Consider the following 23,414-nt stretch of genomic DNA (forward strand, 5'->3'; position numbering starts at 1 on the left):
CTACCGCCAAGAGACACTCTCTCCACTTGCCCCGTCTAGCCTCTGCAAGCGAAATTCCTTCCCTGCTTTCTCCCATACCGAACCTCAAGGATTGCGTGATGCATACGTCATGGGCCCCACTTTCATTTTTTTTTCTCCTCGCTTTTTTGCAGCGCGGCGCACTTCCGCTGACACCATCACGTGCGAGCTGCTGTGATTGTCTCTTGCATGCTGTGCATGAGGACGCCTGACTAGTGCTATAAGTCAGTGCTACACGAATACTGAGGCAGACACAAGTGGATCACAGAGCATGATCCCACGCTCGAAAATGGTAGAAAATTACATAGTTTCGGTGTCTGCACGTGCGACTGCATGACATAGGGAACAAGCAAATGAACTGGAACTAAATCTCTCTTGCTGTGGTGTAAAGTAAAACAAAAACATGCAGACATTCGATTTGTGTGTTTTATTATTTCTCTAAGCTTTAATTCATCAATTCAAGCTACAGATAATGCAAATAATAGATGTTGCATTGAATAACTGTCGAACTCACGTGTCTCGATGATCGATGTCACTTTGTGAACACGAGTAACTAGGTGCAGGAACACGTGTACGTTCCCGTCCGGCTTAGAGCACGGTGCTGTGAAGGAAAGGGAAAACGGCGTTCAGATTGAAATTTCAGACTTTTCCACAGTGCGTAGCGATGTAATACTTTGCAAACACAATCGTTAATGCGCATTGTGTGCTCTGCGCTTGTCAGTTCAAAATGGCCAGACCTGGTGAAAAGCCCTTTAACTGAACATCTTCAAGAACTGAAATTTACCAAATTACCAGAGGGTGCTACATCAACGGCATTCACTTTGATGGTTGTTATTCCTGGTGGCCACTGTGAATATTTCTCGTTCATTGTGCACAAATGCGTTTAATTAGCAAAATTTATAAACTCACCTAGTCAATGAGATGGTCAATGAAAAAGTGTTGGATGATGTTGAGATATGACATAATATAATTTAGAGCAACCTAGGGTTCGTGAAGATCCTTGTAAAGGAAAAGAAAGCGTCTGAAAGAAATAAAAAAAAAATTAAACAAAGGACACAGCTGTGCCAGTGACGACGCTTCTGCACACCAAAGATTGCATCAGCCGCCTTTCCTCCTTTGCACACAGGAGGACTATGTTATCACGAGAAGGACCCGGTACGTCTGTATTGCAAACGAAACCTGTAGCAACTGCCAGAGAATGTCAACCCAGCGCGCGTCCGCCTACCTTCCTCTTCCCCAGTGCTTTGCCTCATTTCTCCTACCCCACTTCGCTCAACGTCACCTCAACTTTCATCTAGGTTGCATTGCTTTGCCACGCGCGCAGTGCGCTCCTTAGCACCTTCGCTAGTTTGGAGCCTGCACCGATGACCTGTGAAGCGGATGATGCTTGCTTGAACTCCCTAGTGAACTTCTTCCAGCAGCATGAAGGCACAGAATGATTTTTAAGGTCATTAGGTGAGATGACACTGTTTGTGGCTGCTCTCCGATATGCACACATGCGTCAAACGTCTATCACGGACTTGATGAAACCAAGCAAGAGTATCACTTGAAGGCAGTTTTCTACTAGGTTCAGCTAAATAAGTGAGTTCTGTGTCATTTCCCCCCCCCCCCACCCTTCGTTTTAAGTCTACTTAATTTACCATATTGAAGTAAGGTATTTGTATGCAACTGGCCATGTTGCCAATTATTCTTCTGTTAAGACGAACAAATTTTCATGGCCCCATCAACTTCGTCTCTATGTATACACAGTGTACTAGATGACCATGTTTACCTCTGAGAATGCTTTGATTACAGGTGCAGCGAGGCGTTGCCACGTGAATTTTTTATAAATCTCGCAGGATTTTTTTTTTGCTTCTGGAAAGAAAGGACTACACAAGACTTAGATTGCTGTATACGCTGTCATCGGTCATCCCTCAATGTGTTGCACAACTTTTGCGTTAGTATCTTATTGAATAGGTAAGGTAATAAATGCTACCATATTAAACTTAAATATTTGTTACTTGTGTACAATAAAAAAAAAATAAAAAAACTCAACTAGCATTAACAAAAGCCTATCAACGTAGGCGTTGTTCACATAAAGCCCTTGGTAATTTTTTTCTTTTCCACATTTAGTTAGTACGCCTAGTATGTAACTTAATGGTTGTTTTTGAGAAATCCCTCTAGGCTTCCTTTGTAGTTCCAAGCCTATTCGAACCCAGCTATATTGAACTCACAAAAAGATGCCTGTCAGTTTAATATAGGGCATAATTTGATATAAGCCTGCTAAAGAATTGGAAGTCATAAAAGCACATGCCATTTATAAAAGCACTTTATTGATGAAACTAGCTTGGCTTTGCATGAAATAGTCCTGTATTTTCTTCTGCTTGGGTAATTTCACTGCCTGTGACGCACACACTTCTCCACATTGTCTAAAGAGTTGCAGCAGGCCGCAACCTGCAACATTCGTGCAGAAACGCCGGACTAGTACGAGGGCACCAATCACCTCGGAGGATGTGGGCAAAGGATCATCGTTGCTATCCACATTGTGCCCACTTTCACTTGTGCTCGGTGTGATGTTGGCAATGTAGTCTTCGTTTTCAGACTCTCCTGTGGTCGCGACACCGTCACCTGCACTCACAAACTCGACAACCGTTTGTTCATCAACAGCTTCCGGAAATTCTGACAGCTTGTTCCAAACTTCAGCAACACCGGCAACGACTTCGTCGCACTAATCGGAACTTTCAGTCATCACCGGGCATGAGGAAGCTGGTATGTCAGAAGCAATTTTGGGTGAACCACTTGTACCTGGCCGCCTCAACGTCTCGTACATGGCCTTGCGCATGCATCGTGTGCCACAGACACCGGGTCTCGAGTTTGTCCTCTTTAGCCCTAATCTCCCCCTTATTCTTCAAGATTGTGCCGAGAGTGCTTCATGGAATCTTGCACGCTGCTGCGACATCCAACTTCTCACATGTTTGATTCTATTTATGATTCACGCGAAAGGCAAATTCTGCCACTTCGTCACGGCAACACTGTGGGAGAAGGCCCACAAGGCGCTAGCACAATGAACCAGAAAAGCAGCGAGATAACTCGCACTTGTGCCACCTTGCACAACGAGGGCACAAAAAGCCCCGATTGGCTGTCTGAGCAAGTGCTGCGGGTGGGTCAGGATAATTTTTTGCAAGGGGCTGTCAATGGCTTGCATGACGTGTCGTGGCGCGCAGTCACAGTAGGAAGAGCAGTTGGATGGAGCTGCACCACCGGGTTTCACCGCCGCCGCGAGGGAAAGCAAACTTCTCTGGGCACTTTTGCGCCGCTTGACATTCAATATATCGGGAGTCGCTGCTATTTTTGTTCGATGTAAGTGTAACTTATGCTATATATACTCATTCAAACTGTACCGTGTTCAGAAATTGTTCGATATACAGAATAGTTCGATGTAAATTGGTCCAATATAGTCGGGTTCGACTGTGTGACAATTTTTCTTTGTCATGAATTTTGTTTACCTAGCGGGCTTCCAAACTGATTTACTGTAACCTAATAGCGTTCTGCAAAGTCAAATAAAGAACACCTTTTCTTAATCTGACTTCTTAGTCTGCCTGTATCTCACTCATATTGACCTTTGCCAAGCTGCACCAAGACGCATATTTACTGCACTGAAACAGACAATTCATGCTCCAGACTTGCTCTAAAGTGCCACATATTCGGCTCCGAGAGCTGCTTCAAAGCTTCCGTGGCCGCTTTCATCCCTGAACTGGTAAAAAAGAAGTGTCGCTGTATTGGGTCATTTTTTTGCTCTCGATTGTGAATGGTGGCGCCGGGAAATGGTACATAACAGGATCGAATCAACAAGGTTCTGCTGTACTTCATGGAAGTAGGAAGCGTGTCATGCGTGACAGACGATAAATGTTTCATCTATGTATCTTGAACACCTTCCATCCATAAAGCAAAACTGGAAACGCACCATTAAGAACTCGATTGCTACTGAGTGTAGTGCAGAAGCCTTGAGAACTTCAAGGCGAGTTGACTCCAGCAAAGGGACATTTCTGCTTCCTCCCTGGTTGTGCCACTTGGAGAACTGTGACGCTGTGTTGTGCACTGATGGCAGCTAATCCTCTGCGCTTGTACGTAGGTGCGGTTTGTGCAGTTCTGTGCACCCCGGGGCGACTCGCTGGTGACTGGCATCACCAATGTGGACCCGGGTGCCCCCGGGAGCAGCGGGCCCCGCGTCTTGGACCCCCTGCTGGGGCCGCAGGTGGGGGCATTGCGTGTCCCTGCTGCGGCAGTGGACACGGGGTCGAGCCAGCGACGCAGCATCCTTACTCGGCTCATGTCCATGTATCAGCACCTGGAAGGGCTCGAGGAGGTGAGGCACAGGAGTGCTTGTCACTCGGTGGCACTCTCTTGCATGCAGCCATGACCGAGTCTATTTAAAGCTTCCCGGTTGCTGTGAACCTTTCTCCTTTTTGCAATGTACACACACCGACAAATAAGGTGAAGGGTTCTAAAGTGTAGGCAAACGTGCTGTTTGCTGGCCAGGCCATTTGTGAACCAGTGTACTGCCTTCTGTGTAATCTCTGACTCGATTGCTGATGACACTGCTGCAGCACCACAAGTGCATGTTAGGGTGTCGCTCGTCTTGCGGAAATTGCTGCGCTCACTGCATCTGTTTATGCTCTAGTCAAGCTTTACTTCTAGCATATCTTGAATATAAATCTCCTGCTTGAGCTTTTATATTTGCGGTGGTTCAATCTCAACTGTGCTGTTTTATTGGAAGATTTGGTGCTCCCATGACAATGTATCGGCAGTTGAAAGTTGTGATTTGGTGCGAAGCTGTCATACTTGGACATACTCAAGCTTTTTGCCTCTAGCCATAGCAACAAAAGCGACTACTTGGGAGACTCATAAACTGCCTCACTGAAAAAAGTAAGACTAATGTAGTGGGAATCTAAGGATGGTTGCAACTTCAGCCGTGATAGCCTCGTTACACATGTGGTTCATGTGTGCAAAAGCTGGGCGGTACATTAAATAACGTCAGAAATTTGCCATCAACGCTGTGAAGAGTCTGAACGACAAGAAGTTACAAGAAAATCAGTCATGAAAAATTTCGCCGACGATTACGATACTCCCCAATGCGAAATTTTAGCGCAGCTATATACGTGTTTTTATTTCCTAATGTATTAGCTTGTGCAGACAATCTGTCTCGTGCGGCACATTGCAAATGGAGCAAAGTGGGGTGCAACTGCCTCGCTAATCGGGAGATCTTGAGAGGCAGCTCGTGGGTGACACATGTGCACGGTTCACAGCAGCCATCGCAGACGGACCTCCACTTGTGCAGCACTTTGTTTCCATATGGGGTACTGGTGGCATCATCGGTGAACAGACGACGCACGCTACTCTTGCAGCATCTTGTAGCCATCGTCGCCGCAAAGCCTGTTTTGTGCAGTAATACGCGTCTCACGCTTTCGCCATACCCTCCTCCTCCACTTTCCTCCTTGCACTCTCTTTGCTGTCGCCGTCTTTCATCCGCGCTCCGCATTGGCTCTTTCATCCTTTGCTGTGCTCATTTGCTGTGCTCATTTGCTCGGTTACAAGGACGCTGATGCTCGTTGCAGGATCGGGTGCCTAACTGCTGCGCTGTAAGATACAGCATAGATCACTTCTAGTGTTAGTCGCTGAAGTTGCAAATTTCTGCAGTGCATTGCAGTCTGCTTATTACGATACCACACATAATGATGCATCAACTTAAGTGTATCAACCTATGCATTAGGGCTATGAGAAAAAGGTAAAAACGGTATGTTATAACCGAATATCAAATGCAACAATCGAAATGTTGCTTTGTGGGTGGCGTTTTGCATGCGGACTGAGGTTGACATTTGCATTGCTGATTCCCCTTTGAATGAACGATGCCGAGATAAGGCGAAAAGTTTGCCTACTTAAGTTCATATCTGCCACCATTACCGCACAGCGTGTTCCACTCGTGCACCTGTTGCAAGAGCCACAGAGAGCATAGAGAGTCGTGCAGCGCACCACAAGATGGCGCCAGCTGCTTCGTGTCCATGTTGCCTGCGATCGACCTCCACATGCGTCCAGAGCAGAGAGAGAGAGAGAGAAAAAATTGCGCAGATCTCATGCACTGTGGGAATAGACATTATGTGAAGCAGTTTGCAGACAGGAGGTTATGTAGCATTGTTTGTGGTTCCGCAAAATGTTACCAGCATGACAAAATGGGTTTGTGTGAATTGAGTATTTGTGTGTGTGATGCGAGTACAGTGAACTAGAATTAACACGGCTACGTGTGCGTATCACGGCAGCACTAAGACGATGACTTTAACCCTTTGACGGTCGATGACGTAAATGTACGGCGCCGCGAACAAGTCCAAAAATGGTCGATGCCGTATATTTACGGCACTGTCTGTATGTTTAAAAAGCGCGTCAATTTCCTAACTTTTTCTTTTCTGTCATGTGCTGCCACTATGTGGGGATACAGGGAATTTTTTTCACGCGCCTATCTCTCTCGATTTTCGTTGCATGGTTGAAATGCAGTGAAATGCGGGATGAAAAAATTTTTTTTCTTCTCGCATGAAATTTAATTCGTGTAATGATCGCACCCCTCAATATGCGTCAATTATTTTGACAAAAAAGTGCAATCATTGTGCGAGTAAATACGGTATTGTTGATACGGGATTGTAGTACAGCAACATCTTGTTGTCAAGACGTACGAAATGCATTGACTCCCATGGGTGTTCGCTGGGGATACGAAAATATTTCATTGTTGCAAGAATTTCGTAGTCGCAGGATTTCGTTATTGCAGGTTTCGTCTGCGTATAACTCTCTTTTCAACGGTGCCAATATATTGTTTCGCTATATTGATTGAATGATAAATGCATTACCGTCAAAATTTGTTGTGAGATAGATCCTGTGGAATATTTATTTGTTATCCTCATTTGCCCCAAGTGCAGCAGAAAACTACTGGTGTTTTTCGCCTTTTATTCTTTCTTCTCGCATCAAAAATGGACAATTTTTGGTTTGTCGCACCATAGCTACTATTTTGGCTACCAAATTATGCTTTTGCCACAGTTGGCAGTGTTTTCGGCTACCGTATTTACTCGATTGTAACGCGAGTTTTTTTTTTCATGATTTTTGTTGCTTGAACTTGGCCCTCGCATAACATTTGAATAACTGCAAAATTTACAATTCTATACCTCGAAGTGTATGGCCGACAGTGTTCTTGACGCTAATAATGAGCTTTGTACAGTGCCAGAAACACTTGTCAGAGATGCTTACAATGCCTAGTCTTGAAAAATTTTTGCGATGGTGAAACTATCTCCCAAAGTGATTACCTGAGAATAACATCCAAGGAAAGCTCCGTCTCCTTCTCAGACGACGATGACAAGTGAAGAGAACTCATTTCCGAATCGGTTATTTGATTAAAGCTACCATTTATTTTTCCGTTCTTCTCGCGTTACATTTGCAGTTTTATTCTGAAAAGTTGACCCTCATGTTACAATCAAGGTTGTGTTATATTAGAGTGAATACGGTACATTTCAGAATTTTGTGGGTACTTTTTCTCCCGAAGACCTGGCAACCCTGGCGGAAATGTACTACAAAAGCAGCCCTGAAGCAGCGGACAGCCAAGTTTCTAGAAGATGTTGCCGACAAAGCACAAAATTTTCTCTCTTGAAACAATGCTGCAACTTTTGCAAGACTGCAAGAATTTTGCAAGTATGAGTTTGCGCACTCGACGATATTGACGATTCTACAGACCGGGAGCGCCATGATCATGAACACTGGAACCAGTGGGCATGCCGACCAACTAGTGCCCAGTTAGTGCTTTGTCGGGTCTTAGTGAGTGAACTTAGTTTGGTGCTGAGTCAGCACAGATCTGATCGGTGACAGCACGACGCTTGGACAGTAGACAAACTAGTTTGGCAGTGAATGCAAGTGTACGAGATGACACCAAAATTGTTCACAGCTGCCATCTTGGCAACACACTGTACAGCTGCCTCTCGTCCCGTAAGCCATTCAGAGGCGCCCATCGGTCTTTTCTCGTAGCCTCAAGCAGCCTCTGACGAGACTAGCTTTGGGTTCACCTTAGGCGGGAAAATTTCATCTGGCTGTTGTTCACTGCTGTGCTGGCTGTCTAGCTGCAGACGCATTTCCACGAATGGGAGGTAGATATGGTAGGGGCAGTGGGTGTCACGGGAATCGCTGTGGACCTCCCAAGTTCAATGCATTTGGCAAGTAGCAAGCGATCTCGAACACAACAGCGAAAGGGCACCTTCTCTTTACCATCAGTGCCGACCGCAGTCAACCTGCACTACGCCATTGATGGCTACATGCGGAGCAGTGATGTCGAGTCGCGTTATGCGCAGTCCATGCTTCAATCTGGCGCACACATTGGCCTTAACGAGTGGGTGATTACCCACAAAACCGACCCGGTGGTAAAGATGGGCAAACCATTCTGTTTTCTGGAGAAAAACTGGAAAGCAAAGCTTTTTTAACAACAGTAGTTTGCCACAAGGTGCATTATGGCCCCCTGTTGAATTTAATTCGATATTCGATTTGAAATTTACTATTCAGTGTCCCCACACTCCTCGTTCTCGCTATTCTCCAGCATTGGCCACTCATAAAGAAAACACCAAACTAGCAACAACTAGTCAATGTGAAAGAAATGTTTCTGCAGCTTCATTTCGAAAAGAATGGATTTGGAGGCTGATATGAAGCATAAAGTAGGCACACATGCTCACACAGCACACCAAATTGAATTGTTTACAGTTCTTTATGCTGTACCTCAGCTGTTATTGGTGGTGGAGTATGTGGGTTTCTCACCCGTGCTCTTGGGGCAAAGGAACGACAACACAGTAGTGCAAACAATCACAAGGGCATTTCTTGCACCTTTCATACACCAATGCCCGCTAGCCGAGTTGCTATCCACGAAACAAGCGCGACAAATCTAAGAAGTCCGACTCACCGCGACCTGATAACGAGCGAATATGTTTGCCCCATGCTGGACACCAACGCCTGGGCGTTCGCGCGTGTGGTCACGTGAACGGTGGCGCGTTCGAACGAGGCCTCGCAAGACGGTCTCGCAGAAGCATGGGTCGGCGTACGCGCAGGACGTCTGCGCCACTTGCCGGCCGACTCCAAGCCAAAGAGGAAGCGCCTTCTCCTTTCTGTGCCCAAGTAACCCTACCGTGAGGCGGTGTTAGCCGTGCAACACTCACGCCATCTCTCGTACTGCGCTTCAGTCACACCTACCGCCTTGGGCCCCAGGCCATGCAGCGAAGCCGGGATACAGGAAACAGGAGCTATGCGGGAAAGCAACGTATCAGGAGACACGTGAGAGTCGCGCATCCCCACAAGTGTTAACTGGGCACCTCCTTCAACTGTTTCTGTACTGCGCCCATTGGGCATCATTTGCCCTCTAACTATGGTTTGAAACGCCAGTTTCGAGACTTTCCGCACCGCTCACGGAGGCACTGCACTATCATACGTGAAGGTGGAGAACTGTTCTTTTGTTTCCTAAGCAGTTCACCTTTTTCCCCCAGGCAGTGGTTTTTGAATGCGCTTCGAAGTAGAAAGCAAAAATGGCCATCCGCTATAGATGATTTAAAATGCAGCTTTTGAGACTTTCCATACCGTTCACGGACATTCTATGCCATAGGGCGTGAAGGAGAACTATATTCTTGTTTTTTAAGCAGTTCGCTTTTTTTCTACCAGGCGTTAATTTTTGAACAGACTTCGAAGTTTGCTGATCGACAAAGCAGAAAAAAAAAATGGCTGTGGCTTAGGTAAGGTTAAGCCCAGGATGCGAAGCATACTAGCCTTTATTTTAGTTGTTGAACCACTGTTTAGCCTGGTGAACTGCTGTTGCTTGGCTATATTTGGTTCGGCTAGACGAAGAAACAACTCATGCATTACTGCTTCGCCTTCAAGAGTGGAACGCGACAGCGTTCCCGTCGACCCGCAAAGGGGTGTAAGACAATGGGCTACGGCGCAGCGACTACGCGCCCCGCATTGGACGCGGTGAGCGTCGAGCAAAGCAGCGTTCGGCGTGGCAACGAAATGTGCGCCTGAGCAAGAGACGCACGCCTTAGAAACAGCTCGTTTCTAAGGCAACACCGCATTCACTAGAGGCGCTTTTGTACCGCTTTGAAGCATCGTACTCGTGGCTCAGTGGTAGCGTCTCCGTCCCACACTCCGGAGACCCTGGTTCGATTCCCACCCAGCTCGTCTTGCAAGAGTTGAGCCAAAGCCACTTCTCCTCTGTCGTGACGTCACGGTGTCACGTGGTTTCAAGGCGACACCGCCGCGCCTGAGGAGCTGGGTTGAGCTCTCGTAATATGCTTCGCATAAAAATGGCCGCATCCGGGAGCAGCGTGTGCGTTTCAAAAAATTGCAGATCTCGCAAATCCGCTGCGTTTGTGGCTGATTGTATCCATGGGTTGAGTATCTAGCGAGTCTGAGCGTGCTACCCTTTTGTTGGACTTTGACTCTGAGACCAACGACGACGCAAGGCAGCCCGGAACATCAACGGCCACAGCCTGGCATGCCAAACTGTAGTGCTTGCACTTGAATTTTTGTGGTGGGATACTTGTTCGACGAAAAATTTTGATTTTTTCGGAGACAGTGCCAATTAGACGGCAGTACATTTTGTTTATCTCATAATATTTTTAATTTTTTTTTCTTAGTATATACAACCTTGTCTTAACAAACTTTGTTCAATTTTATCCTACAATCTTGATTTTGGCAATTTATATCTTTTTTATTACATACATCTCATTAATTAAAATTTTATACGTGAAAAGTGCACTCATTTTGCCTTTTGTTTAAGTATTAGATAAAATTTTGAGTGCAGTAGTTCCTTCCGAAAAAAACAAAAATATTGCGTAACCTACACGAAAGACCAATTTTGCTCATGGTAGGGAAAGAAGCAAAGGGGCCCTCACCAGGCCCTATAGCAAACTTTGGTTATACTCTGGAAATTGTTACATGCCCTCTAAGGAGAGTTCAGCCGCAAGTATTTTTCAAATTGGTTCATTAATAGCTGAGATAGAAATGTTCCTGTGCCACGAACCCGTGATTTCAGGAGGCTAGCACCACTGCCAAAAGAGGCACCCTCTCCGCTTGCCCCGTCTAGCCTCTGGAAGCGAAATTCCTTCCATACGTTCACCCATATTGGACGTTGAGGATTGCGTGATGCATATGTCACAGGTCCCGCCTTCATTTTTTTTTTCTCGTGACGGCGTCATGCGTGGGCTGTTTTTTTTTTTTTTTGTCTTGTTTCACGCAGCGCACAATTTTGCGTACTGTGCACAAGGGCACCTGACTAGCGGGATAGGTCTGTGCTACACGAATACTGAGGCAGACACAAGTGGATCACAGAGCACGATCTCACGCTGGAAAATGGTAGAAAATTACATAGTTTCGGTGTCTGCGCGCGTGACTGCATGACATAGGGAACAAGCTAACGAAACGGAACTACATCTCTCTTACTGCGGTGCAAAGTAAAACAAAAACACGCAGACGTTCAGTTTGTGTATCTTGTTATTTCTCTAAGCTTTAGTTCGTCTAAGCAGTATATTACATGAATAATAGATGTTGCCTTGAATAATGGTAGAAGTCATGTGTTACCACGAGCGACGTCGCAGCACTAATGTGTACGTAGGCGCACTAGCACGTGTACGTTATCCCTCTGGTCGGGAGCGCGGCGCTCGCTAGGAGAAGGGCAAATGGAGTTCTGTTTGAAATTTAAGCTCTTTCCGGGGTGCATAACGATGTAATACTTAGCAGACAATCGTTAGCGCGCATTGTTTGCACGGCGCTTGTCAGCTCAAAATGGCCAGACCTGGTGAGGGGCCCTTTAAGAACATATTAGAAGTAACCGTCAAGTCATTAAGACGCGCTGATTTTCGGTAGCATTCACTGCTGGTCAAACTTCTGTAACACTATCAACGTAGAACCGCTGCAGATGGAAAGGATAGAAATTCACGCCTCTGCGAAATGGAAATGTCCACAACAAAGCTGGCAGTTGCCACATTGTAAGAAAACTATACCCAGAAGAGTGTAGATCGAAGGTAAATATTAAGTTCAGTTAAATTTTCAAGGGAGTGTTAGAAGGCTCTGGTGCGGTTTAAATTTCATTGAAGCATGCTTGAACATGCATGCTTTGGTCCTGCATACGCCGCCTTTACATATCGTCCAATTGCTTTTGCTTAGCCGATACTTGACACTTGTTTACGATGCGAGTTGAAAATTGGCCCCACGTGACCGGTGCGCTGCCCGTTTTGTGTGTGTCCCCCTTGTTCAGCTGTCGGGCTACCAGCAGCTGGTGTCGCCTGTACTGGAGCCAGAGGAAGCACTACAGGATGCACGCAGCTACGCTCGCGAAGTCACCAACTACTCCAACAACCTTCATCGCCTGAACCAGCTCAGCCAACGGGAGGCGCAGCAGGCGAGTTCCAGAGTGGGCCAAATCAGAAGGCTTTGGTTTTATAGCAATGCTAGCAATTTTAACATGGACACTGAAAACACGTTCATGCCACCACTGCCTCCGTGCCGTCCTGGGTGCTATATGGGGCATGTGGGGCCCACGTGTGGTTCGTTGGAGGCCACGTGATCTGCTGCAGGTGCCAGGACAAGCATGGAAGGGCAAGCCAAGAAGAGCGGTGCTTGACGCTGGCCGTCTTCCTGCGCACCCATTTAGAGGTCACGTGTCATGCACAGTTGTGGAGGTGCGGTGCAGTTCAGATAATCGGGGGAGCAGCAGCAAAGGGCGTTTGCTTTGGAACAAGCATGCGGACTCCCAACTGCCGGGGCTCCTCGTCATGCCAGAATTATGGCCACAAGTGCCTATGTTTTATCGGTTGAACTCTACTCATGTGTGTCTGTGGTGGTGTGACACCCTGCCTTTCTTTTATTACAAATTTTCATGACAATTCACACTGCCCTCAAGTTTACTAGTCTTTATGTAATACATTGCTATCACTATCAATGTTCTGTCTTTCGGGCAAAACTGTATTTTTGTTTTATGTGGTCTGTAAATACTATATTTTCATTTATTTTGTCACCTTTACCAATATACTACAGTGAAACCTCGTTAAACCGTAGTTGGCTGGAGCTCGGATAAAGTACGTACTAAACGGTAGTACTGCTCAACCCTTTGAGGATCAATGACTTAAATATACGGCGCCGCAAACGAAGTCAAAAATGGTTGATACCATATATTTACAGCGCCGTCTGTACATTTAAAACGCGCCAATTTCTTGACTTCTTCTTTTCTGTCATGTACTGCCACTGTGTGGGAATACAGGAAATTTTTTTCGAGCACCTCCCTCTCTCGGTTTTCGTTGCATGGTTTGTTATAGCGCTAGTTTGCTCCCGCACGTCTATATAGCACCACTCGCTCATTGGCGTAGGCGCGGGCAGGTGGCGGTTTGGGTTTTGTTCCGCGGGCAATGCCAGCTTCTTACGCTTGCAAAACTGATGGCTATCTCGTTACTAATCGCTCAAAGGGTGACCGCTTGTTTCTTGCTCGTTTTGTGCTCACAGGGTATGCATAGGAAGGATGCCGCCGTGCATGTGTTTCCGTTGCCTTTTTTCGTGGGGGGGAAGAAACTCGCGAAAACTAATTGCCTCTGGTTGGCGATAATATGAAGATTAGTGGAAGCTTGTCACACGTTTTGCTTTTTTGACAGGCACACAACCACACAGTTTTTTTGAGTGCGCGCAGTTCGATTATGCTATGGATGTACATATAAGAGCAGTGTAAGCAGCAGTGTTCCTGCAGTGTAAGAGCAGGAATATTTTAGTCTTGCAAAATATTCTCGTGTGCACATTTTAAAAGCCTTGAACTTATTATAACAATGCATCATATTTTCAATTCTTATAAGTTTATTTCCTTTTTCATTGTTGTTATTCATGAATGAAGCGTACATATATATCAAAGCAAAAAAATTTTTTTCTAACTTTATGGTCACCCTAAAAAAATTACGGTAAACTTTTTTTGAAATAACTCCCTAAGAAGAATTGGAATCTGCAATAAAAGAAATCGACCCTGGGCGGTCGCATAGGGTGAAAAAAATCAACTCTCAAAGGGTTAAGGGGGAAGAAGGGTTTAGAAACATTTTTTTAAATTTTTGGGCTAAGTTTAGCAAAAATTGTCACCCAGACAATTTTTCATGCTAATTTCAAAGATATAGTTACTTTGTAAATTGACTGAGTGGTTCTGTATATAATTAAAATTCATTATCTGTTGTTTATCTTAACAATTGTAAGAAGAGTAACAGTCAGAATGTTTATAAAGACATATGGCTGGATACCACAAAGTGTAAGCAGCACAACTGTAGGACTATTTTTTTTATATTGCAGGTATTACCAATTCTACAACGATTTGAAGTTTGATCTCCAGACATGGCAATAATGTGGTCCATTTATAGCCAGATTTTAAAATTTACAAAAGCAAAATTAAAATATCTCCTAGCATTGTGTAGTACACACATGTAGCTACATGCCGCTGTTAAAATTATGGTTCTGTGTGCCCTGAAGACCGAGATAGCGCTTCGGCAAGTTTAAAAAACACCAAAAATGAGATTCTGAGAAAACTTGAAAAAACAAAATGCGCTTATTTTTATAAGAGAACACCACAAAATATTTGTATGTATACAAGTGCTATTGCATTAGTAGCCTTCAGGAATGTAGTCTGTCTGTCTAGTGTCACTACGGTGATGCCTTCTGAGCACCCACTGCAAGTTTTCAGTAGATGCATGCTCAGCAGACATAGCCAGCATCTCGTTTGTCCCGGCAGCAGTGTCATCAACACAATCTAGTAGTTTTGATATTTGGTCTGTAGCAGGAGTTGGCACTAATGCTTAAGGTTTTCCTTGAACTTCAGTGTCAATACGCCGCAAAAATTCCCCTTACAGAACAGTTTCGTCGTGCCGAAACGTTCTGAAACGCAGCTGTTGTCAGGAGCGCTTCAGGGGACTAGGCCTAACATGCCATCAAGATCATAGAGTTTCACACAATAATTACTAGAGGGAACTCTGGCATGAAGTCGTTGTATCACCATGGGAATGATAAAAAGTCCATGGATTTGTCTGATCTTTGTGCTTGTGGATTGAGACGTTCTTGTGGCTTTGTATATTACGCTATGTAAACCTTATTGTCGTAAATTTCAGCGCAATCCATACTCATCGAAGTGCAGAAGACGCCGCAAACACGCACAATTGCTGTTCATTGTGACGATTGAGCTTGTCCAGGTGGCCAAATCGAAATGCGCCAAGCGTCTCAAGGCACTGGCATGCCCGGGATAAATTTTTAAGGGCGTTTCATTCGCTTGTCGATACGTGCGTTCGTGGCTTAATGTTTTCAATATTGGGCTTCTGTGCGAGTGTTCCTGTGTTCGAATCCTGTCGTCGGACAATTTTAATGTTTATTTAATTATTTATTACTCAGTACATTGTTCAAAATGACTAGTTTACAAAGCCACTTGAAGCCAAAAAGACAAAGTTTAGGGAAATTCATGTACTTCCCATAATTTCCGTGCTAGTACAACCGCTCTCATTGCAGCTCCCCTAGACACTAGCGCCAGAGTTCCCTCTAGTAATTATTGTATGAAACTGTATGATCGCGATCTCCAGTGTCGCACGACTGTGGGAGCGGGCGGGCTAAATATACCGTATTTGCTCGCATAATGATCGCACTTTTTTGTCAGAAAACATTGACGCAAATTCAGGGGTGCGATCATTACGCGGGTTAAATTTCGCGGAAAAAAAAAATTTTTTTTCATCCCGCGTTTGCTGCAGGATGCGGGTGCGGGACACCAAAACAAAAATGGCGGCCGGCGGAGCAAGCCGAACGCGATCTTTTTTTTTCTTCTCGTCAGTAAATTACGTGCATTGAAACAGTTTCTTCCATGTCAGTGATGAATAATATCGTTAATATCGGCAAGTTTGCGGCAATAACGTAGCCATGTCCACTTTGAGGGGACAGAAACAGATGGGCGCGCTTAGGTGCCAGTGACAGAAACCCATGGCCGGCGTGCTGCAGAAACTGCGGCACCTGTTTTCACTACTATCCTAACACGGCACGTTTCCGCTAAGGGTGGGCGAATATCTTAGCCGTGTAACAAGCGTTGGCGTATGAACAAGGTACACTTTTAACGTATCAGTGTAAACGTGGCTACTATCATTGCCGCGCGCGATTTGTTGCGTGCTCACGAGTGCAGATGAAAAGAATCGAAAGGCGCCTTTATTGTTTTTGTTGACTACAACCATTATAAAGCCTACCCATAATAAAGGCAAGTTTGGTTGCGCAGAAAGTGATGAAAGTAATGAAATGAGGCATCTACTTAAGCATGTTTGGTGCTTGCAGACGAGTCGTTCGCGTAGCACTCGACAGATGGTAAGCGCGATCATTATTAGCTAGACTTGGCACACGACATATCGCTGCGGCAAGTTCAGGGTGCGATCATTATACGGGAAATAAAAAAAATCGAATTTTGACGACAAAATTCAGGGGTGCGATCATTACGCGAGTGCGATCATTATGCGAGTAAATACGGTAGTCCATGTAGCGTGAGCATGCGCACGCGTTATGTCACATTGGCGAGAACAACAGAGTCTATCGTTAGACCGATGGTTCGACACACCGCTGTAGCCAGCGTAACCGGACGCGGCCAACCGACTCCGACACGCACCGCGTCGAGTGACGCTCGCCCGTGCGCCGATGACGTCGGACTATAAATGCGCCTTATCGATGTCATCGGGAAGCGGTGCGGCGGAGTGTCGCTTCTCGGCGGAGTGTCACTTCTCGGCGTTGTATGCCGACTTCCTTTTCCTTTTTTTTTCTAAATTTGAACTTCGTAGCGAACTTCAGAGTCGAGGTTGGCATCGCTGTCAGCGTGGGAGACCTTGTTGGCACGCACGGTGTGTGCAGAGCGGCCGGGGAGTGATGCAGACAACACCAGTCTAGCCAATGGTGTGGCTAGCTGAGGGTCATGTGCCTTTGTCAACCAATTACAGCACACATTGGGTCTTCATTTTGAGGTGGAATTTCTTCACTGCCATTGTGCAGACTGGTTTTCCCACCCGTGGTGGTGGGAAAATGAAAACGAGAGACTGCTCTTTCAAATGATATACGGGTCGACGCCACTGAACGACTGTGGGGGATGTCATGTGCTGTGGAAAAAGTGCTTTTCTATAGAAACGTTGGCTTATATTTAGCCCACACTGGTGACAAAAAATTTATATTATGGCTAAAATATTAATTAAAGATGCGTAAAATCTGGCAAAGAAGACCGGCACATTCCCGCACGGCACCCTGCTACACGCCATGTATCCTACGAGCTATACTCACAAATGCGCCTTCTGCTCCACGCCCAATACCCTCTACCACATGGTATGGGAATGTCAAAAAAACTCATCGACACCGCCCATCACCGGACCAACCGTTGAGTAGTGGGAGGCACAGCTGACAAGCTCGACCCCTGAAGACCAGCATCGCCTGGTGAGCAGGGCCAAGCTATCAGCTCAGGCCCACGGCATCGTGGACTAGGGACGCCGCCCACCTCGGACGATTCTACCGTCGGCTCATTTCAACTAATAAAGTTTATTCCTCCTCCTCTAAAACTTGTGTCTCCCTTAACTTAAATTGCATAAGATCTTCCACTTACCTGTCAAAAACAGAACTCAAAAGAGAGTGCAATGAAAGGGGGAAAAACACGCAGTATTTATTTACTTCGCGCGAGAAACATCTTATTTTTGTTTGATGCCGCGAGGGCCTAGCAGCAACAACGGCGACCTCAAACTTGCTGAAGCTGTGAGCTAGCATTTCAGCCAGCCCCCTTTTCTCGGCAAACACTCGGATGGCACATTCCTCGTTGACGTTGCATGTTCTTCGTGCATGCGGGCGGTAGCGCTGCAGAAGTCGCGGGGCAGCTTTTTCATTGCGGGGGGCTGTCCTTGTCGCGACGATTGCATTCATGAGGCTTGGTGAGCAGTGCTACAATGCTGCTGACAAATTCATTAAAAAGAATTTTTTTTGCGGACATCTTCATTAAAGTAAAATCTTGTTCATTTTGTCATCGTTAATCCCGGAAATTGGATAATTTGGACTTGTCCTCTGGTCCCAGCAAGCGTAGACATTAATTCATGGCATCAAACTCTGGTTAATTCAGACATTTGGCCACGCACCGGTTAATTAGAAACACCTTTGGAACATGCAGAGTGCGGAGCGCCACAAATGTGCAATGCAAGAGAGGACAGGAGAAGCTAAAACCTAACTAAACTAAAGCGGCGAAGTCCACGACACCATATTTGCCAGCAGGAACCACAAAAGAACAGAAGGAATGCCTGATGCCCTTTTATTTATGTGCTTGCCGTTCTTTATGATGCCACATTGACCACGGGCTTTCAGAACTGTATGGTTCCCATCCATGATTGCATTGATAGGTAGCACAGGTTCACCTGCACTGTTTTCAACGAGCAGTAGTTTCATTTTGATTTACTGCAAGCCACCTGCAATATCGCAAACACAGCAAAAGGTGTTGAGGATGAGAAGCAGTTCTACTGCAGCCTGCACAATGGCATGAAACCCGCTGGCTAGATCATCATGGATGATTAATTGCCGACCTTCTAGTGGGGGCTGCCAACTTCTGAAGCCAGTTTTCCCCTTATTTGGATAAGAAACTTCCCTCAATTTCCATACATTTTTGCAAGATGCGGTTTTCAGTTTGCCAACATGTCTTTTATGAAGATAAATTTTGGTTTGTATTGTGCAAATAGATGGCAAATTTTGTCATTTAAAGTAATTTCTAAGCACTGTTCAAAATATTCTAATGTAATAGTTCTGCGGAAGCCCGCAAGGAGGAGCGAAATAATCAATAAAGGGAAAATGAGACATCCACCCAAACGTAGCTTGCGGGTTTTCACAGAACTATTACATCAAACTCTTGCCTTTCCTTCTGTGTTGTTGATAAATTCGACTTCGCCTGCCATCTGCTAGCCACCTGGTTAGCTCAGATGTTAGAGCGACTGCCCCGGAAAGGTGGTGATCCCGGGTTCGAGACATGGACCAGGACGAATTTTTCTTCAACTGCGAAGGTTTTCTTTCCAGGAACCTGGATGGGTTTCCTTTGTAGCACTTAGCTACGTTTGGGTGGATGTCTCGTTTTCCCTTTATTAAAATATTTTAATATTGGAGTCTCTGCATTCAAAATGAGATGATGATCCATGACACTGAAATATAAGCTCGTCTCTTCAGAAAATGTGGCCGAGAGAAAAAGAAAACCAGCTGAAGGACAGCGTGATTGTTGTGATACCGGAATATTTGAGATTTTTTTTAGGTCTCTTTATTTCACCATATTGGCACATCAGTACATAACAAGAATGTACCTAAATGGTGAGAATAGCGGGAGAAAATCTGCATTTCAGCAGCTTTCAAACAGCAGATTAAAGGTGGCACTCTAGTACTACAGGTAAACCTCAATTAATGAAGTTGGTAAAATCGGCAATTTGCTTTGTTATATCAAAATTTCATTGTATTGAAATTGAACCTTATATGCAAATAAGTACGGTCACCGATTGATTCTTCTTGCACGGAAAGCGGCCGCGAAATTATCTGAATTATCGGGCAATCGAGCAAAGTAAATTTGAGTGAGAAAACAATTGCTTTTGATGAAACTGGGAGTCGGTGACAAATTATACCGGTTTCATGCCTCGTCGACAATATCTTCAGGTCGGTGGTACGAATTAACTGAAGCCAGCCACACTTTCGCATGCACTGTGCCCCCGCGGCTGATAGTGTCGCCCGCACTGAAATGACGTTATCACAAAAAGCTCCGGCAGCGGGGAGCCAATACTTTGTTTGCCTCTCACACCAGCGGGTTACCGAAAATCGAGATTGCGCAACCTCTTATACTAAACGCGCGAGGAGACAGCTTATATGATGCCACGCTGTCTCGGCATGCCCACTCTTTGAACATGCAGCAGATTACCTCTAAAGCAGGGTGCGCAACTGCATATGCGCTCAGCCGTGCTTACAGCCATGCGCAGCCATGACTGAGATGCGCGCCAGAAATTGAGGCATGCGCCAACTTACCCCTGACTCTGTCGTGTGCTTGATAACGTTACCGCAACCTCGCTGCCCTCCCCCTTGGTCCCTTTGCTCGCATGGGAAGGCAGCACTCGGGAAGCCACCATCTTGTCTCATCCTCGGACACATTCACTCGTACTTAAAGCAAACAGCACATGGTGCACAATAGGATCTTATCGCACTTGGACTTTGTACGGAGCATGATACGGCTCCACTTCGCGGGTCTCTCTTGTGACATGGCATGCGATTTGAGAGGTGCATTTTGCAAGCAGCCGCTTGTAATTCAATAATTTGACTATCTGCATCCGTGGAAGTTTCCATTTACTGTCTCAGCATTCCTTTGCGACAGCAGTGACATTTTTTTATATTGAGTTTGCATACAAACAGACTTCGTTATATTGAGGTTCAAAATACATGGTGTTCTATGGACAGGGGGTTGCAAAAAGTGAAATACTTTGTTATATCTAGAATTTCGTTATATCAAGGTTTAACTGTAGTGCAGAGAAAAGAGAATGCACATTGCTAGTGTGAGAGAAGCTACTCGTGCATACTGTTCTGCACGAGAAGGCACAAGTAATTCTCGTGCCATCGCTACTTGCCACAACTGACTAGGACTTGACTCCAGTGCTTGTTCGCATCGGTTGATAACTTTTCAAGAACAGTTTTCAGAGGATGACTTCGCTTCTGCACTCAGCGTCTGCATGGCAGTTCAATTTGTTTGTGTCACCTGTGCAAGAACAACACAGTATCCTGGACAACATAGCATGTTCGGACAATGTGTCAAGACTGACATGGAATCTTGTTTGAATTGTTAGGAATATGGGTGCCAGATGTTCCTTGCAAAGTATAGTAGTGTCAAAACAGTATGCCGCTTCACGACACTAATGTAAAAGATGACCTGCAAGATTTTCTGAAGTTCATGGCATGCAGCCACGCTTACGCTCTTACACATAACTTTCAGTGAAGCACGCAGATACGCATCCACTCTTCTTTTCTCCAAGCTGAAACTCGCCAAACACGTGATCACTGAAACTCTGTCCTAGGTTGCTCTGCATGTTGGTGGTTCCTGGTAAACTGAAGTACCATATTTTGGCACAATTCTAACAAGCCTCAAATCTAATGTGACCCAATTTCTGCATGCTTGAAAACAATAAATCTGCACCTGCATGTAACATGCACCTCAATGTAATATGCGGCCAAATTGTAAAAGAATATTATTGCATGTCTGCACTTCGTGTTCATAAAAAATGAGATAGGCAGAATTTACCTTCACAGAAGGGAAACTTTATCTAAAGTGAGCTTTCATAATGAAAGAGGCGCGTCATTATTGTTGTGGTTATTTGCACTTCATTGGCCGCAATTTACTGAGCACACTAGGCGGTATTTGTAAATACTGCTATCACTTTCATCGGATTTTAGGTGACTCTGCGTTGGAGTTCTCCAAATACGCGGCTGAGAGCGTTCCTGGCTCAAGAAACAGCACAAGAAACGCTGATGGCCCTATACACCAATGCTTCCAGTGTTGAGTTGTACAAAAGTGGTAGTATCTTCGAAGGGGATCATAGTCAAGCAGAAAATGAACCCACAGCAACCTTCAAGAAAAGATGCCCTCCCACCATGTCGTAATGGCAGTGACACAGCGTCTGACAGTATACTGTTGGCAATGCCACAAGCATTGCATTGGTTTCTTGCACCCAATTGTAAAGTGCAGGCAATCTGTGGAGCCTCTATTTTTTTTTTAAAGGTGCTGTTAGATTTGTATAAATACGGTACACATTTGCATAGTCAGCAGCTCAGCACTGCGACCGCTTTGTCGCACTTTGTGCTGTGTGTCCGCTTAGGCTGAGATTGCTGCTTTCTATGATGTGACAGCATCCAATTACAGGTAGGTATTTCACTCAAAGTGGAGAGAAATCCACAGCACAGCTTAAAGTACAAACGACAATACTGTAGTGAAATAGCAGTGCTTCGTGAATGAACCTAGGGCAGTCACACACTGTCCTCTACCTGGTGAGATGCATTCACTGCGATGAAGTAGAGTGATAAGTTATACTTTGCCTGATTTTGCAAAGTTCATTTGCGGTGACAGAAATCAGAACACCCCGCCACATTGGCAGTTCTATGTATTGGTCATTGCGGCGTCGCAGCAGTACTTTCTCACATCTGCGAGTTTTTCTTTCCTCCGTGCCATACGCGTAATTTCTTTAGATCAGACAAATTTTCCTTTCTTTTTTTAAACAAGACACAAAGCCTCTAGATCTGTGGAAGTTTCCCTATGGCTGGCAGTACTGTGATTGGCTCACTTGTGACAATATAATCGGGTTGAGTGTGTCAGTAGTAAAAAGCATGTCTACTCAGATGAAGATGCGTGTTTTGCGCTGCTGACACATTGAGAAGGAAGCCTCAATGCTCTTGCCGGTGCTTTTTATCAGTCGCGAGATGATAGTTGCAGCTTCCGTGCTGATTTTTGGCAAAAGAGAAATGAGTGTTAGGGATGTCTTCAGTAAATAAAGCTGTGCAGATGTAGCAAGCATTTGTTTTTTTTTTATAGATTTCATAATGTGACATTCGTTTGATTTGAACATTTTCTTTCCAGTTCCATGAAACGCGGACACGAATTTTTTTTGTTTTTGTTGTTTTGGTTCTTCTGAATAGCACCATCACATGTTCACAATCAGTGCATAAAGGCAGCCGAAATTTGTAACTACGTGGGATTTTTTAGGCATCTTTCAAAACGCGGTCCACGCGTATAACATTGCAAATCTCACTGCTGTAAGCAATATTTTTTTGGCTGCTAAGCCCAAGGGTTGTAATTTTCTATACACACAGTTTCTTCACGGATCATGTTCACAAAATGTGGGAACATCAACATTGGAGCTGTTCAAGTTAGGAGTGTAAAAGCTAGAACTGTACTGCATCATTGGCCATACCAGGCAGCAGTGATTGAGCCTGAGATTGCACAGAGGTATAGTTGACTAGCGAGGGGCAGTTCAGCTTAAATTAAGTATCAAGGTTACCTGTAGTTGACAAGCTGACTATGAGAAGTCATTGTGGAGTGCCTGCTAGTTTGCTTGTGATGCTAACAGAGAGGAACGGAGAAAAGTTCGCAAGCTATACAATACTAGGCTGCTCAACTTATACTTTCCAATTTTTGCTGTAATGCTAGCGATGAATGCTAACTTTGGTTCACCAAGGTTGTAGTTACGCCATAAATGTTCTTGTCGCCGTCTATTCCGCGATTTTTTCACAAGCCCGATGTCGATAAAACAGCTTTTGCTTCCACCAACTTATGTTTCACTCTGCCGTTAACTAGTACGCTG

General features: G+C 45.1%; 1 protein-coding gene across 3 annotated transcripts in view; it reads left to right on the top strand.

The window, feature by feature from the left end:
* Nucleotides 1-23,414, top strand: part of LOC139054780 (activating molecule in BECN1-regulated autophagy protein 1A-like) — a 123,053-nt gene that overhangs the window by 25,897 nt on the left and 73,742 nt on the right. For 2 of the 3 annotated variants that reach the window (XM_070532385.1, XM_070532386.1), the window contains exons 6-7: nt 4,130-4,363; nt 12,311-12,454. In XM_070532385.1, the coding sequence (XP_070388486.1) occupies nt 4,130-4,363; nt 12,311-12,454 (378 nt within the window). The remainder of the gene's footprint in view (nt 1-4,129; nt 4,364-12,310; nt 12,455-23,414) is intronic. The other variant, XM_070532387.1, reaches the window with a different exon arrangement.

This window comes from Dermacentor albipictus, chromosome 1 (assembly GCF_038994185.2).
Source record: "Dermacentor albipictus isolate Rhodes 1998 colony chromosome 1, USDA_Dalb.pri_finalv2, whole genome shotgun sequence".
In the NCBI taxonomy this organism is placed as follows: Eukaryota; Metazoa; Arthropoda; class Arachnida; order Ixodida; family Ixodidae; genus Dermacentor; species Dermacentor albipictus.